At 32.6% G+C, this 19,024-nt stretch overlaps 1 protein-coding gene across 4 annotated transcripts in view; it reads left to right on the forward strand.

Annotated features, from left to right (window-relative positions):
* Positions 1 to 19,024, forward strand: part of LOC145662973 (uncharacterized) — a 151,524-nt gene that overhangs the window by 119,997 nt on the left and 12,503 nt on the right. For all 4 annotated transcript variants that reach the window (XM_081729054.1, XM_081729056.1, XM_081729057.1 and 1 more), the window contains 3 exons: positions 2,699 to 3,700; positions 12,040 to 13,035; positions 16,157 to 16,303. In XM_081729054.1, the coding sequence (XP_081585180.1) occupies positions 2,699 to 3,700; positions 12,040 to 13,035; positions 16,157 to 16,303 (2,145 nt within the window). The remainder of the gene's footprint in view (positions 1 to 2,698; positions 3,701 to 12,039; positions 13,036 to 16,156; positions 16,304 to 19,024) is intronic.

Genomic DNA, 19,024 nt, shown 5'->3' on the forward strand with positions numbered 1-19,024 from the left:
AAACAGCAGAATAACTTCGATTCAAGAAACAAGCAAAATTGTTGTATTTTAGAATACAAAACTGTATTATATGAAAAAGGGTGTAAACACTCGGGTATCATGCTTTAAAATAAACTTTCCAAAGATATAAAGACTCAGGACTCCGTTGCGAAATTTAAAAAAGAACTCCAGAAAATTTATTACAACATTGCTTTTACTCGGTAGAGGAATACATGAACTGCTAACTGCCTAAAAATTTTATATGATCTAAGTAAATCAGTATCATTATTTCTTTCTAAAATTATATATATATATATATATATATATATATATATATATATATATATATATATATATATATATATATATATATATATATAAATATATGTGTGTGTGTGTGTGCGCAAGGATTTCTTACTATAATTTGTTGTTAATAATGATAACATGCAAAATGTAAAGCATGATTAGTAACCTAGTGTATGTAATTTACATTATTATTGTTTTTTTTCCTTTTTTACTTGTTAGAGAAGTAATTGTTATTATAATTTTGTACTAGTAATCTTCTATATTGTGTATTGCGAATAGCTCTTTTGAATTGTAAGTTAGTGTAAGAAAACAAGATCTGGCAACTCTGGTTTAAGTATGGCAACGTCCATGAACGTAATAAATGAGTGCTAAAGCAGAGAACCCGATTCTTTTTGATTGAAACGATTACGTGTCGATTGGCCCAATAACCTTTATATTACTTTTGTTTGTTTTACTTTTGTATTTGTGTATAAATGACATATCCACTTCAGATGCATTGCAATACAGTGTTAAATGTATGAAAAAGGACGAAAATAAATACTACTACTGCGTCAATCCATGCAATGTGATCGAGAAAAAAGAAAAATTGCCGCTCGACCTTTTCAAAAAATTAATTTTTTCATGAATGTTTATCCTATATCAGGGTACTTCAAAACCACAATTATTTATTTTTACAACATCCCATGGCGACGCAACGGCTGCCTCCATTTTGCGTTTCTTCAATTTTAGGAGTTTACGTTGTTTTGAATATCTCAGCATATATTTGTCCTAACAAATTGAAAATTGCTGCACATCTCCAACTCGTGCAGAGCTAAAACTGGTCTCTTAACATTTTTGCCTAAAACCATTTGAAGGGGGTGAAATTAGTGCCTACAGTAGCAACATTTTTGGACATTGAAAACATGTTTGGAAAGAGGAAACAACTGATGCAGAGGTCTGAATTTGTGTGTGCATGTAGCCCGGGGTCATAAGTTAGTATACAAAAATTTACAGGCCTGTAGATACTCCCAAAGGCCTGAAAAAATCGTAAAGGGTGCATTTTGACTTTCCTCGCCTTCTGCTGATAGCGGCATTTTTCATCAGTGCTGCTGTGGATCTGATAGGACAGTATTACAACTCGAGAAAAGAAACGAGCTTGAGAGCCTTGACTGGACTAACCATTCATCTTACTTTATTTTTCTTCACAACAAAAGATTCCAGTAGATTTAATGAACAAAACACCTTGAGTATGACGTCATTACTTAGTACCTGGAAACCCTTCTGCTCAAAAGCACAAAACGCGCTTTGTTATGTGTTATGGTATACTAAAAGACTAACTATTCCCAAAATTTCAGATTTTTTTATCCAGGTCCGTTGAGGATATTGGACAGTGAAATATGCTAAATTGGCATAATTCCCCAAATTTACGATTTTTTTTTTATACTTTTGGGAGCAGCTACAGGTCTGTAAATTTTTGAGTATTAACTTATGACCCCGGACTACATGCGCACACAAATTCAGACCTCTACGTCAGTTGTTTCCTCTTCCCAAACATGTTTTCAATGTCCAAAAATGTTGCTACGGAAGACCCTGATTTCACCCCCTTCAAGTGGTTTTAGGCAAAAATGTTAAGAGATCAAAGATTTAGCTCTACACGAGTTGGAGACGTCCAGCTATTTTCAATTTATTAGGACAAATACATGCTGAGATATTCAAAACAACGTAAACGCCTAAAATCGAAAACACGCAAAATGGCGGCAGCCGTTGCGTCGCCATGGGATGTTGTAAAAGATAATTAATTGTGGTTTTGAAGTACCCGGATATAGGATAAATATTCATGAAAAAATTAGATTTTTTTGGAGATGGTCGAGCGGCACATGCTTGATCACTTAGAATGGATTGACTTGACTGCTACTACTAATCACAGAAATAAAACAAAATATCAAAATCAAATTCCATTGCTTCCCAGATTCACCTTCTGTAACATCTGAAACTTTCTGAAACAATTCATTCTCCTCACTTTGGTGGTGATAATTCATAAACTCTAAATGATAAGCAACATAAACTTAATATATCTATGTGAATTTGTAGTGTTTTCTATTTATGATCATCATTTAATTTACTTGTAATTACAATATTTCAGGGAAATACTTTTCAAGTGACGTCTTCTTGTTATAAGTAAAATTTAGTGAAGTGTCACGCTAAATTCTAGGTAAATTATCTCAGAAATCACTATTTCACTAAATACAATTAACTTTGTAACTAGAAAGTGCCTCCGAAAATATGTTATTTTCGGTACATTACAAATATTCAGCATCAAATTTTAATTTCTTTTCATAATTGTGATTGAGTTAATTGACAATCTCATATAACAAAAAGTTAACATTCCTCATGAAATTATGAGGTATACTAACCTCACGCAATTTTTTTGCAGATAAAACTATACATGAGCAAACTGGTGGAACATATAATATCCAGATTGAGGGTTCTTCTGCAAACATGACAACCTCCAAGCCAAATGGATCGAAAAGTTCCCTTGATTCCGTATCTCCAGGAGAAATGAAGGAAATACCTATTCCCAACAGCAAAAAGAAAATATTATTGAAAGTTGAGGAAGTAATGGACACAAAAGAGCCAAGTACTACTTCCAGATCTACTAGTAACAATAAAACTGCAGTATTACCTGACAAGAATTCCCAACCCAGTGATCTTTCTAATAAAACAAACACAACAGAAACTCCACTACCATCATATAGGATTCTTACGCCTAACATTCCTGAACCTTTAGTAAATATAAATATCCCGATTCCAACAATGGTTATGACATCATTTAATACAGACCCAAGAAATATTGAACCACGATCTGTCGATCACCAACATCAAGATGAAAGTTCGAAACGAGATAAAATTACTGAAAAGAATATTCTAGAAGATTCACGTTCGGAGAAGAATCTAAATTCTAATGACGAAATTACACCAAAAGATATTTCAAATTCTACTAAAGATCATCCTAAAAGATCTGTTGATTCTGCATCCAACAGGTCACGTGAAAAGGAAACAAGTCCTTCACAACACACTGAAAAATTGGCTGGAATCAATGCTACTGCTTTACGGCATATCAACAATAATGGAGTAAAGACTTTAGAAGAAAAGGAGAAAGAGAGTCAATCTTCATTCTCACCATTAATGAATTTAGAAACAGCATATAAGGAAAATTTAACCAAAGTGGCTGAAGAAATTTTGAGAGTATTAAGAAACATGAAGAAAAATCATGAACGTGAAACAGTAAATGAAACGAAGGCATTAAATGCCACACATGAAAATAGTGATAAAGATAATAATAGCACGGCAGAACAACTTAATTCTTCAAGAAATTCTACCGTTTTGTTGTCGGATACCTTTTTGAGAGAGAATAACAATGAAAGTCTCTTAAATAGTAAGTATTAACTATTTATCCTTATGTATGTGCTTGTATATCTAGCTCTTTTCTATTCTTGATTTTTTCCTTTCTTTTCTTGCTACTTCATCTTTTCCCCTTTCCTACCTAATGAAATATCAAGCGAAAGTACTTTCTGTAGAATATTTTGAGTGCGTTTTGCTCGATTGATTGATTCTTATATATAGGTCTTCCGTTAGTAGCAACGGTATCTAGATCAAGACCTATTACTGAAGCCCATACTCTCCCACTTAAAAACGAATTTGGGAACTCGTACGCCAAATCTCCGCTTGAAAGTCATTGGACGAGCGAGGGGAATATGAAGAATTCAAAGTTAAATTCTTTATAGTGATCTGAACGTTTTATGTAATCAATTACATTATATTAGATGTACAACTCAATATTTAGTTTACGATGCTGGGAATAAACTGTCTTCCTCAATTTGACCCAAAGTGTCTCGATTTCCGTGCTGACTTTGAAAACTCTTTATATATTGCATGGTTTTCAGAGGCCTAATCACTGCGAAACTAAAGTACCGCTAATTTTACAGTAATTATGTGATATCTTCAATTAGATAAAAGGTAATCGAAATGTGGAAAAAGAGCGAGCTAAATAATATTATTTTGCATGAGGTACCGACCGTTATCACGAGTCATCTAGTAGCTGTCCGTTTGCAGCTATTTATAAACGCGAAAATAAATGCCGATTTTCTAAATGGCTGGAAATCGAAAGCAGGTAAGTGAGTCGTGATAACGGTATCGTATGTAAAATAATATTGTCTAGCGAGCTCTTGTTCCGCTTTTCGATTATCTTTTATCTATTTGAAAATACCACATAATTATAAAATTAGTGGTATTTTAATTTCGCCCTGATGGGGTCTCTTAACGCGTTATTATTGAACGGATTTGTTCTCGATGTAATACTTAGTTGTCCTGGTACTACCTTCGACTTTATATCTGTTGAGTATATGCATCTTTATTACGACTTTGCTTTTCATACGCTAAATTTTTGACTGTTTGATATCTCAGTAAATTTAAGAATGTAAGCTTGTGCTGAATTACTTCTATTCACAGTGTATGTATGTCGTTTACCGTCCCTCTCCAATCTTCTAATGGCTATCACGCGTACGTTCGGTTCACAGGGTCCTGAGTTCTATTCCCGGTGGGAAATTCTTGAAATTTGAACCATTACAGTGATTCGGGCTCCATTTTAACCCTTAAACATTAATTGATTCAACTTCTGCGTCTTGACTTTAAACCTCAATAGCTCAGCCCTTAATTAAGCTAGGAAGATAATTTTGGTACCAATGGGTTTCTGAAGAATGAAGCTTTCCGCTGATATACAACTTAAGTATACGAGTGGTACTACGGCAGAGGGGCAGGATTAATTTCGTTTTTTTTTTTTCTTTTTTGGTATCAATTTTGTTTTGGAGGTCATTCCTTCCGTGGGGTACACTCGTAAAAATTGGTGTGTGAAGCAATAAAGTAGTCCACTACATGGTAACACCCTGTATGTGTACTTGCTTATGTGAGGGGAGGAGGGGCAAAGTTGGCCAATTTTTTGTCTCAGTTTTTTTTTTTTTTTTTTTTTAAGTAAATTACATATATTTTTAGGACATTTTTTATTCTTCAACAGATAGGGTGGAAATTGCACTACTATTACCTCTTTAAAATCTGTGTTTCATAAGCTTTTCAACGATGAATCAATCTCGACTCTGTGATAACTAGGGTGGTCACTAGGGCCCCAACGTGAGAGTCTATGATTTCGTTCAAATCCCTGGCGGGTGTAGAAAGGTTAAACTATAGGATCTACGTCTCATATGTTCTCGGTACTAAAAGTGCACACTAAACTCCAACGAACTAATCATTTTCTAATTTCTTTTATGAGTGAAACTATCTGATAATTTCTAAAATAAAATGGGAAAAGTGTAAAACACATAACACTGAATGCTATAAAGTAGAAACGTATTTACAGTATGGCAGTGGAAGAAAAAGAGCATTGCATAATCTTGAAATTTATCTGTCGATTACACTTTCCAATACTTATTTGTATCTTAACAAATAACTTAAGGACTCAAATATTTAATGACTTAATAACTTAAAGGAATTACTTAATAACTTTCCTTTTACGTTAAGTTATATTAATAACTTAATACAATATGGTATAAAATAAATAATTAACTGTTTCCAGATTTTTTTCTTGTAGATCATAAATCTTGGTGTGCTGTTTATGATATGTTAATGGTCGGGCACTAGGCGTTGAAAACAAATATTAATTCGTTTTGTAAGCATTAAATGGACTACTTTTTTTTACTAAAAACAAAGAACTTAATTCATTTAATAACATTTTGTAAGCATTAATTGGCCTCGTTCCAAAACTTTAGTTCATTCAATGACATTGTAATTATTGAATGACTTATTTGCAAAAGTTTAATTCATTTAATAACATTTTTTAACATTAAATAGCTTACTTTTAAGAACTTAGATCGTTTAATATTTTTAGCATTAAATAGCTTACTTTTAAGAACTTAGTTCGTGTAATAACATTTTGTAATTGTGAAATCACCCTATTACCGAAAGCTTAGTTCATTTAATAATATTTTGTAAGCACTGAATGACCCACTTCAAAAATTTAGTTCATTTAATAGCATTTTATAAGTATTAAATAGCCTATTTTCAAGAAATTAACTCCTTTAATAATATTTTATGATTGTTAAATGACCTACTTTCAAAAGGTTGCCTTCTTTATAATATTTTATAAGTACTTAATAACCTACTTTTAAAAATTTAGTTCAGTCAATAGCATTTTATAACTATTAAATAGCATATTTCTAAAATATTAGTTCCATTAATAACATTTTGTAATTATTGAATGATATACTTCGAAAAGCTTAGCTCTTTTAATAAAATTCTGTAATTATTAAATGACACTTCCAAAAACCTTTCCTCATTTAATAATATTTGCAAGTATTAAATGACCTACTTTCAAAAATTTAGTCATTTAATAAAGTTTTCTTAGTAATAAATAGCCTACTTTCAAACACTTAGTTCATTTACTGGCATTTGTAAGTATTGAATACCATACTTTCGAAACTTTAGTTCAGTTACTGGTATTACCAGTATTACAGTAAGTATTACCAGTAAATGAACTACAATTCATTGCCTACTTTTAACACCTATCATATTGTTTGCTCTCATTCAGTTATTTACATAAAGTAAGAAAAAGACGTTGCAGAGTGTAGTGAAGTTAAGATATTCTTTCACAATAATAACCAATAAATCAGATTCAGTAAGTTTTCATATACGATCAATGCTATACAATAACTACAATGAAACCTTTGAGGGTTGGCTATTGTTGGTACTCAGACAATATCCACGTGCTACAAATAGCCAAATATACACAAGATTTAGCACATTTATGATTTCAGTCATTCTCCCAAATTGATCCTGTAACTAAGAAAAAAATTGGTGACAAGTAAAAGTTTGGTGAGAAGTAAAAGTTAACTGACGGCTTTCCATCTACATTTGAAGTTATATAAAACATTCTGAATTCAATTAGTACTAATAATTACTTAAAATCGTTTTGATTCATTTCATATAATGGTCACCTAATTTGATTTTAAATTAATATTTAAGACTTACAACTTAAATAAATCTGACCAAGGCAGATACCTATATTTTAATAATCTGTGTTACAGTTTCGACAACATATCATTGTGTTTATCAGATAATGTCTCATGAAGACAATAATATACAAAAGTCATGTAACAAAAATGCGTTTGAAATTGTTTACCAACCACGTAATCATGAAATTATTACAAGTGAAGTTAGTGAAGTTAGGTTACCTAAACCAAGTGTTCAGTATCCTCCGTTATTTTCAATGTAAAATTTTCTTTTGTATTTACACATTTAACCTTACTTAGTGTAGGAAGATCTGCTATAAATCCAGCCTCTTCAAACTTATTATTCAAGTTATGGATTAATCGAGATGGAAGTGCAGTGTTCGGAACACACTGCACAAATAATCCTATCACACCTCGATAATTGTAGTCATGTAACTACCACTTTTGAAATACGAACATAAGTCCATCCTAACTTTTTGTTCGTTGTAAACAGATGTAACAAGATTTAAATCCATTATAAAATCATTCCTTACAATTTGTTATTCACGTGCTACGTATTGTCACGAACTACACCATGATGTACTCTTTAAGTCAGCTACTGCTACTTAAGTCAGTTGAGAACTAAATAACTGCTAGTGCTAAACAGCTTATGGTCCACGTTGTATTAGCGAAACATCATCTTGTTCACCTCAACCATAGGTTGGTGGGCAATATGGAAATTTTAGAACTTTTTTCTCCCTTGGGAGAGCTGTTTTATACTTTATAAGGTCTCTTCTTCGTAACTGCATCTAGATATTCTATCCTTGGTCTTCCTCCTCCTGATTTTCCTTTTGCCTTTCTCTCTGTCAGCACAGTGATCCAATCGGAGTGCCGAATAAGATGGCCAAGCATGCTACTTCTTCTTTTCCTATTATCTCCATTATCTGTTGTTCTTCATTAGCTTCCTTCAGTGGCGAAACATAGATTATTTAAATATAGGTATTTGCTCTAGACAGATTTTATTTGATGTAGCTGTCCCAGACTCCTAGATTTAATGCATGTTGGTGTCAGTTAATGGCGCGAAATTGAGTTGTTTAGCAAATAGCTCATAATGAAAGACAATGACAGTCATGGAAGTGAGATTTCCATCTCAATTAATCATTTTCATAGTAAGTTGGTATATTTTACGGTTTTGTTCATTTCAAATTGTATTTTTAATTCATTTTTATAGTACTGTAACCAAATCTGAGGGGCACAATAATCAGGTCTTCTTTTTTAATGTTTTAAAGAAGAGAATTTCGTTAATTTCAATTCATAACATGCGATAATAGGGGTAAGACGGAAGAGAGAACATTCTACAGAGTTACTATCTATAAGTAGATTTTATGAGATCCGGGTCAACATATCTTTTATGTACTTGTACTTCTGATGAGCACAACAGACGGTAACATTATCCAAAATTTAGAACATGTTTTACCCCATTCAAACTCATCTGAACGCATGCATATATATATATATATATATATATATATATATATATATATATATATACACGATCTCTTCAAAGATAGACAATAGTGTGGCATTAATCAAAGGGGAACCCAGTAATGTTCTGGAAGTACTATCACAGACTCGGAACGTCGAAGATGAGACAAGAAACAGTTACGTCAAAAAGCTGAGAAAAGACCATCACACCAGAAGTAGTGAGGAGACGAATTTGAATCTTTGTTCAAGATATATGGGCTATTTAGTAGCATTAAACCCTTGCTTTAGTCCCAAAGCACTCTTAGTGTTCTATCTAATTGCTGTCTTGAAGCCAAAGCAACTCTGTCTCTTAGACTTTTGCCAGAAAAAATGGACATTTGAAATCAGTACTGTAGTCCGCGTCACCCAAATTGGCGTGCGGGATCAGCCAATAAGCTCGCAGTGCCTGTTACTAAACATTCAGGGAGGAATCTAATCATTCACAATTGAGTTTGTTCGTATTTGTGGACAATTATGATTGATTACTTGGTCTAGGAATTAATTCGTGCGGTTTTTAATCAAAAATGGAAGCTTTATTTCAAAAACAAAATAAATGAATACGTTAACAAAAATATTGTTCATCGCTAGCCACTACTTTCTCCCATCTTTCAGGCAATTTACGGATTCCGTGTCGAAAGAATTTCTCATCTTTTGAAGCAATCCAATCAGAGATCCATTTTTCGATATTTTCTGAAGAAGTGAACCGCTGTCCAATCAAATCGTTATTCATGCAATCAAACAACTAGTAGTCAGACGGAGCAATATCTGGTGAATACGGCGGGTGGGGTAACACTTACAATCCGATATTTTCCAAATAGGTTTTGACGGGTTTTGCGACATGTGGTCGAGCGTTATCATGTTGAAAAATAAGTTTATGTCCGTTATTCCATTCTGGTCGTTTTCAGGCCAAAGCTTGCTTCAAACGCATTAATTGTTGTCGATAACGTTGTCCATTAATAGTTTCACCAGGTTTCAGAAGTTCATAGTACACCATACCTTTCATATCCCACCATATACACAGCATAACCTTTGCACAGTGAATATCTCGTTTCGGTTGTGATGGACCTGGTTCACCTGGCTTTACCCAGGCCTTTTTTCGTTTAGGATTTTCGTAATGAATCCACTTCTCATCACCAGTAACAATTCGATGCAAAAATCCCTTTCTTTTCTGTCTTTGAAGCAGCAATTCGCAAACGGTTCTAATTCTTTCAACGTCTCTTTCTTTCAATTCATGTGGAACCCAATGTGACATCTTTTGAATCATTCCCATGGTTTTGAGGTGTTTGGAAACTGTTGTTTGCTCAACTTCTAATGCCTCTTCAAGTTCGTCCTGCGTTTGACACGAATCCTGATCGAGCAATGCTCTCAATTCTTCATCTTCATTTTTTATTTTTTTTATTTTTTTATTTATTTATTTATTTATTTATTTATTTATTTATTTTTTTTTTTTTTTATTTTTTTTTTTTTTTTTTCTGTCCAGGTCGCTCTTGGTCTTCCAAGTCGAAATCACCACTTTTAAATCTTGCAAACCACTTCTGATATGTTCGCTCAGCTAGAGCATGGTCACCATACACTTTCACCAAAATAAGATGACTTTCGGTAGCGCTTTTCTTCATGTTAAAGTAATGAAGAAAAACTCTCTGCAAAAATACTTTATCAGGCACAAAATACGCCATTTTCAGTTCAATAAAAAATGTTCTTGTTTCCGCTTCAACCAACCGACATATACTAAACAAGATGCGCAATGACAGTAGTAACAGGGCACTGTGAGCTTAGTGGCTAATGCCACACGCCAATTCAAATGACGCAGAATAGATTTATCCTGCACCGTCCATCTACATTCCGAGAATCCGAGAGAGAATCTTTAATAATTCAGATAAGATTGAGTGTGTGTATCAAATAAAGTATCAAAGTATAAAGCTCTACTATCAGAGCATTCATCTTTCTCTTTTTCTTTGTGTGCATAAATTCTATTTCATTCCATCGTTAATTTTATAATATTACATATTCTAAAACAAATTGAAGTTGAATTTACTTAGGTTTCTTACCAGTTGGTATTCATGATTATTAAAAAGTGTCTCGTTACTAAACGGAAAAAAAGAAATATAGTGATCTTCGAGTGTAAATTTATCCAACAAGAATTTTTTTTCCGATTCATAATTTCATCAATTAAGTTATTATTTACTATTTCTTCATTTTTCTGCAAATCGTAAATAAATTTAAATCAGCTAAAGCTATACTACACGAAGTAGTACGCTAGTCAGGTGGTGAATGTTCAATTGGGTTTATTCACCTTATGAGACTTGTTCAACATCGCAAAATTGATAATCCCGCCAAGAATCGATACAGGAGTGCTATAACGAAAAGCACGTGATTCAAGTATTTTGATATATGAGAAGATTCGAAGCTTACGAATTACACTTTTTTTTTTTTTTGTAAGAAATGTAAGCAAAAGGCTAGTACTCACCAAAAAAAAAAATAAATAAATTAGGAAGTGCTTCCCATTTCCAGCCTAGACATAGTTCGAGGAGCATTTTAAAACATGGGGGAGAAATCTGGATAGGTAAAAAATGGTTAAAAGAATTTTAAAAATGCGATGCATCAATCATCTTATCGGATGGGATAGAGTTTTTCGAAAGCGTTTCCTAGAATATTACTTTTTTTTTTCGATAAGTACTAGCCTTTTGCTTATATTTCTTGCTAAATATTACTATCGCTTGCAATACTGTGATATTTTGTTTGTAGTTAAATGCTCGGAAATACTCTAACGCAAGTGCGTTGGTTTCGCAATAAACAAGAAAACTTTCAGTTACTAATTTTCTGATATTTTATTCAGATTATTTTGAAGAAGAATTAACTATACTTATTTATCTATTTATTTATTTATTTAGTGATATATAGTAGTAAAATAATTTAATGAATTATTTACTATCGCGTAATCGGAAGGTTTCGAAATCAATCACTGGTATTTGTCACAAGTTTTTCTTTCCAGTTTTTAGCAGACATGGTTTGTTTCTATTTGCAATTTATGTATAGAGTAGGAAAATTGACTAGAAATAGAAGTGAGCTTATAAAGTCAGAACATTTATCTAAAGTATAGTAATGTATGTGTTAAATTACCTACTTTAATATCTAATTAAATGATAGCTATTAATAAAATTTCGACATTCCATTGCATATAATTAACCACATAAATTTTTGTATTCGTTTATAGATAATACGTCTCATCAGCGAAATGAATCATATAATATTCAGGTAGTAGATTTTTACGGAAATTTAACGTCTACCAAACAAAATGGATCGTCAAATTCTCTTGACTCATTTTCTCAAGGTGAAATGAAGGAAATCCCTATTCCAAACAGCAAGAAGAAAATTTTATTAAAAGTTGATGAAGTACGAGCTACGAAAGACCTTGATGATTTCTTTGCGAAGAAGAAGCCTACGACACTTAACAAATATTCTTCTCAAACAGGTAACCTTTTGAATAATAATACAAAAAACGATAACACAACGAATACTGTTGCAATACCATCATCGTATAGAGTACTTATACAGAATGTCTCTGAAATTTTAGCAGAGATAGGCGATTTGACTCCAACACTAATTAAATCACTGAGGACTCATTCTGAACATACTAAATCACAACTTGGAGGTATAAGTGTTCATAAGAATTCTAACGAAGAGTCAAACATCGAAAAAGTATTTCATAATTCAGAAACTGTAATTACACCTCAAGATATTTCAAACACTTCCAAAGATCATCATAAAAGATCTGTTAATTCAATACTGAACACGTCGACTGCAAATGAAAGTGACCGAATGTTACCGTCCAAAGCTTTTTCTGAAAATACAACAGCATATACAGCAAGTATAAACAAGTCTACAACGTTTCCAAATATAAGTGGCAACGAGATAGTTCCTTTGCATGAAGAAGACAAATCTCCATCGCCATCACAAATAACGTTGAAAACGAAAGAAGTAGAAAACTTAACTGATATAGCCGGGAAAATATTGAAAATATTAAGAACTATGAACAAAAAATCTAGAGAAGTTAAGTCAGTAAAAGAAAGACAGGAATTAAATGGATCATATGAGAACGATGATAATACTAACAAACAGCCTAATTCAACGGAAAGTTCCATCATCTTATCGTTAGACAGTTTTCTGAGGAAAAACGTTGGAAAACAGATAAGGAAAAGTCCGAAACATAGTAAGTACGTTAAGATTTTAAAATTTACATAACTTTCTCTTCTCTTTCTTTTTTTGTTTACCTTTTCCTTTATTTATTTATTTATTTATGTAGTTAGTTAGTTAGTTACTTAGTTAGTTAGTTAGTTACTTAGTTAGTTACTTACTTAGTTACTTAGTTACTTAATTACTTAGTTAGTTAGTTACTTAATTACTTAGTTAGTTACTTACTTACTTAGTTAGTTAGTTAGTTACTTAGTTAGTTATTGCGTTAATGTTCTCACCTTTTCTTTATATCTTTAACAAATTCAATGCGGAAGTTAATATACAGGATTAGCATAAATGATTCATTCATTTTGAAAAGGCTATATTTTTAAAAGTATTACACGCACATACATAAAAAATATATGGAAAGAACCACAAGCTCGCCAGGTTTATACACCCTTTACAAATGTTCAATATGTGGTCCTTTGGTGTCACGACACACGTCCAGACGATACTCGAGCTCAATCCATACATTTCGTAGCATAGTCCTGTCAATTGTCTGCAGTGCAGAATTGATGCATTCTTTGAGCTCGACTAAGGATTATGGTAGTTGGGGTATCTAAGCAAGATCCTTAACGTACCCCCACAGGAAGAAGTCGCAGGATGTCAAATCAGGAGATCTGGGAGGCCAGGGGAACAAAGATAGGTCATTCTCACCAATACGCCCAATCCAGAAATTACACGTACACACATGAAAGATATATGAAAAGAACCACAAACTCACCAAGTTTGTATTGTGTAGAGTTTGGACCCCCCCCCCCCCTTCATTGGCACATCCCAGTTCGTGACTACCTGAGCGATGAACTTCCGCATCGCTGGATTGGGCGTATTGGTGAGAATGAACTAGCTTTGTTCCTCCATGGCCTCCCGGATCTTCTGATTTAACACCCTGTGACTTCTTCCTGTGGGGATACGTTAAGGATCTTGCTTAGGTACCCCCACTACCATAATCCTTAGTCGAGCTCAAAGAACGCATCAATTCTGCACTGCAGACAATTGACAGGACTATGCTACAAAATGTATGGATTGAGCTCGAATATCGTCTGGACGTGTGTCGTGTCACCAAAGTGCCACATATTGAACATTTGTAAAGGGTGTATAAACTTGGTGAGTTTGCGGTTCTTTTCATATATCTTTCATGTGTGTACGTGTAATTCTTTGAAAATATAGCCTTTTCAAACCGAATGAATCATTTATGCTAACCCTGTACGTCGTAGACAATGACACACAACTTCATGTTGCTGTTATGAGTTAGAATCTACAGCCAGAAATTCTATTTCTTACAAACTTAATTTCCTGAAAATGTTAACACTTTAGCATTAACATTCTATTGTATTAGTGACGAAAAGGAACTATATTCAATCTGTAACTTAGCATAATATAAAACCTAAAATCTTAAGAAATATTTACAAAGAAAAGAGTCAGGATCAGCCATAAGTTTAGTGCATACAATAGCTACTACATATGACATAAAACAACTAGTGAGATTACTTTAAATCGAAAGACATTTTGCCGTATTAAGAAGTTCAGCTCAGGCATTAATTTGTTAAGGTGTTATGAGGCACATCTACTTAAAATGATTTTGAAGAATAGTTATTAATTCACATACTTTTTCTCTCTTCTGATTTCATGCACTAATTAATCCATCTGTTTGATTAAATCATAATTTTGCAGTGAATCCTTTTAGTAAGAACTGAATCTATCTACCCTATTTAATTTTCTTCTATAACCATACACCCAACACACTAAAGGGTTTCATTAAAGGAAAACGGTATGAAATTTTCAGGCTGATATACTTTAAAGAACATCTAACAAATCACAGGAACGACAGATGAAATTTCAATCTGTTCCCCAGTGAGTGTTACCATTATATATTTACAGATACCCCACATTACGTATATATTAAGAAAATAATTTCTTAATTAATGGTAAAATCCTCCTCAACGTCCATAAAAACTTTTCATCCTACTTTCTCGCGTTATGGCTATAGGTTATTGATTACAAATGGTATTTCACCAAATGAATTATTATGTAATCATTCTGAAGTCCATCAGTTTTCCATTTCAGTTTCATCATTTCCATCAGTTTCTGAACCTCAAATAATTGTGGTGAAAGAAAAGCTGTGTGTAGGTTGTTCATTGTGGGGAAATAAATATTTCCAAATTTGTGGTATTTCTAAAGCTAAAATCTAATTTTAAAACTAATAATGAATGAGTCATTTGAAAAAAATATTTCAATGAATCTTCTCCCTTAAATACAACATTTAGTTTGTTAGTTGTATAAAATATATTTGGAGATAAAATCATTGCTTAGGTGAAAATGATCTAAATTCCAAAGTAAACAATTTATTTAAACCTGCAACTCCGTCTTTTATATTGCAATAAATTCTACCCTACAAATAGTAATGGTTGAGAGTTCTATGTATAAAACACAAAATTCATAATTGAAAAAGCCAAAAAATACATACAGAGTTTACCATCAAGACATTCAATAAAAAATTATAACGTTTACACTCGAATGGAGTATGTCAGATCCCAAGTAAATTATATTCCAAAAAAGTCAGAGTACTTTTGTATAAGACAATCATAGTTCACGTCAAATTATGAGGGTAGACAAGAAACCAGCATCATCTGTTAACTAAGTTTAAAGTTGGAGGAAAATAAATGATGACTAGGGTCTGTGAGACCCCACCAGAGTAGTTCAGGGTTAATTATATTGCTTTGAATAGGTATTTTAGAACATTAAGTACTTTTATTTGAATCTTGATTTTAAAACATATTTAATGTAAGAAATGTGTACTTCTTGACATTCTGACAAGAGTCCTACGATGCTAAGCTTACAATTGTCTTATAATTTATTATTATCATTATCATTTTACTCCGTAGCCTATTGTATCAGGCTATATATTGATGTTTTGTAAATATTGTATTTTTGCCTATGAGTATTCGCAGCACTAAAATAAACTATTCTTATTATTAGTTAGTAAAAGCAATAAGAGCTTAAGCAGTGGCAATTCTCCTTTATATTGCCTCAATCATATAATAAGACATTACTATTACTTAAACATTGTACAAAGTAAATTGTATAAATGCTTCCAGCGGTCATTGACAAGACTAACTACGATTTTATGGAAGAAACACTTGGAGGAAATGATAATCATGAATCAGAAAGCTATGAAATGACTTACATGAAGAGACGTAAATACAGGCTTAGTCATAAAGAATCAACAAATTGCACGGAAAATGGTAAATTTCTTTTCATCATATATTCTCGTAACATAATGATGATAAAAATTAAGTACATAATATTCTTAATTTATTGTTTTCAGACTTAGTATCTGTTATCTCTTAGTTCTAAACTGTAATAAACAATAATACTTCTATCTTTTCAACTACATAACGTTCTTAATTTATTGGTATCGAATTTAGCTTCTGTTCTCTCTTCTAAACTGTAATCACTAATAACATGTGTACCTTTTCAAGTACATAACGTTCTTGATTTATTGCCCTCATTTAGTCTCTTTCTTATTTCTAAACTGCACAAATAATAACATTTGTATCTTTTCAAGTACATAACGTTCTTAATTTATTCAAAGTTCTTAATTATACATGCCTTAACAAGTATCGATCGTATATAATAAATAATGAAGAGAAGGTGATTATGTAATAATTATGATACGTAATATCAAGTAACAAATCAAGTAATTGTGTATAAATTATCAGAATACTATTTGGATTCAAATTGTTTAATTTCCGAGGTTCTGTCGCATGCACATCAATCCAAGCAATTCATATGTAAGCAATCAGGCACCTACAATTATAATTGCTATTATAATATTAATTTATTCCTGTCAATTAATTTAATTCTCTTGTAATATGACTTATCGCGAATCCTAACATGTTATTTACGAATTCACCACAGTAACCACAAACAACATTTAATATCTTTCTATTTATTATTCTAACTTGTACTGGGGCACAAGTCTTTATTTGACAACTAATTACAAGCCTACGATTTAAATATTCTAATGTATACACTAACATCCCTACAATTCAAATTTTCTAACAGTGTATAGGTAGAGTACATGGAGCAGAAAATAAAACATTTATTTTTCCCAAAATTTCCTTACTACAATTCGGACACATGTCTATGCAGTTAAATTTGAGCCTTTAGAAAGTGATGCTATACTATTTGTTTTTACTTTCAATCCGTAATTTTATTGTTTTGTAAGGAGTACCTAATTAAATAATTGTAACATCTGTCTTGTTATGGCCAGTTTAAAACAGTTTCTTAGCTTTATATGGCTATTTCATGGTAGAAACAATCGTAAGTGTGTATTTCTTGCCGAAGAATACATGTCAGTAGGCGAATATCAATTCTTCCTCACAAACTATAACGTTGTAAAATGTCTTCACTTTTATGTATATTTTAATCCTATTTTAATCTCAAGAACATCCGTGAGTAAAATTTCCATTTTGGCAGTTTTTAATTCAGTCTATACAAGAACCTAAATCCATCTTGTCAAGTTCTGTCAAAGTCAGATATACCAGTAGTACCAAAAAGGTGGCAGAAAACTTCATATTTTCTCTACCGATCAAATAAGATATTACAAAATGTAAGGAATATAAAATTGATCATATATTAAATGAAATATTTCAGTTTTAGGTACCACAGATATGCCATGTAGACCAAAGGAGACGATGATGATGAGAATGAATGAAACGGTGGAATGAAGTAAGTGAGAAGAAACGGGAGAACCCCGAAAACACACGAACATGGCGTTTGTCTACCACAAAGCCCACTTGGCTTATAGCTATATTGGTGTTCTTATTCCTTGTATTATTCACTCACATTAACGAATTATTGACAAGTATGCCCTCACACAACTAAAATAAAGTACTTAGACGCTAAAGAAATATATATCTATATCTATCTATCTATCTATCTATATATATATATATATATATATATATATATATATATATATATAAAAGTAATCTGTATATTCCTTGCATAAAGGTGAAGTTTAGTGTTTTTTGTCTTTTTTTAAGTTAAGCCGTTCGCGTGACTGAAGATCCAAAGTGTGATTTTTTTTTCGTTATTTTTCCATTTATTAACACACAAATACGCAAGTTTTGAGCCCTTTTAGAATTCAATACTCAAAAATTTGATTTTTTCGCATAAAGGTAAATTTTGGTGTTTTCTGTCATTTTTTTTCAAACTTTAGGCCGTTTGCGCGAACTGAAGATCCGAAGTGTGATTTTTTCGTTATTTTTCCATTGATTAGCATGCAAATACGCAAGTTTTCAGCCCTATTAGAATTCGATACTCAAATATTGATTTTTTTCGCTCCACCCTATTCAACAGTATAGTGTTAGTTATAGTAGAATGTCTGTATACAGTTACCTTGAAGTTTTAAGAGTCATAAACATCAGTATGATCACCATCCATGTCATAACACAGCTGAATTCTGTGCCAAGTTCTCGTAGATGATTTGCGGAGATACTCCGGAGTCACAAAGGTGAAGGCGTGTTCCACAGCTGCTCGTAATTCCTGTGTTGTGTGATATTGAGTGTTTCTTACTTGTTGCTTTATTAAACCCCAGAGAGCATTATCTGGTGTCGTCAGATCGAGACTTCTTGCAGGCCAGGCAAAGGGAGATGGTGAAGATGGACAACCTCTTTCAATCCAGCGGCCAGGAAACGTCTGATTCAGGTAATTGCGCACGTGAATCACGAAGTGCGCTGGTGCTCCATCCTGCTGTATCACAACAGTGTCTTTGATGATATTTTCTTCTAGTTGAGGCACCAATCACTCATTACGCATCTCCAGGTAAGAATGTCCATTGTCTTTGGAGAAGTAAGACCCAAAAATGTATGTTGCACTCATTCCAGCCCACACCATTACGTGTGGTGGGTTTCTCTCCATCTCTTAGTAAAACCGGAGGTTTTTCTTACACCACATTA

Source organism: Thermobia domestica, chromosome 10, assembly GCF_964235325.1.
Source record: "Thermobia domestica chromosome 10, izTheDome1.hap1.1, whole genome shotgun sequence".
Taxonomy (NCBI): domain Eukaryota; kingdom Metazoa; phylum Arthropoda; class Insecta; order Zygentoma; family Lepismatidae; genus Thermobia; species Thermobia domestica.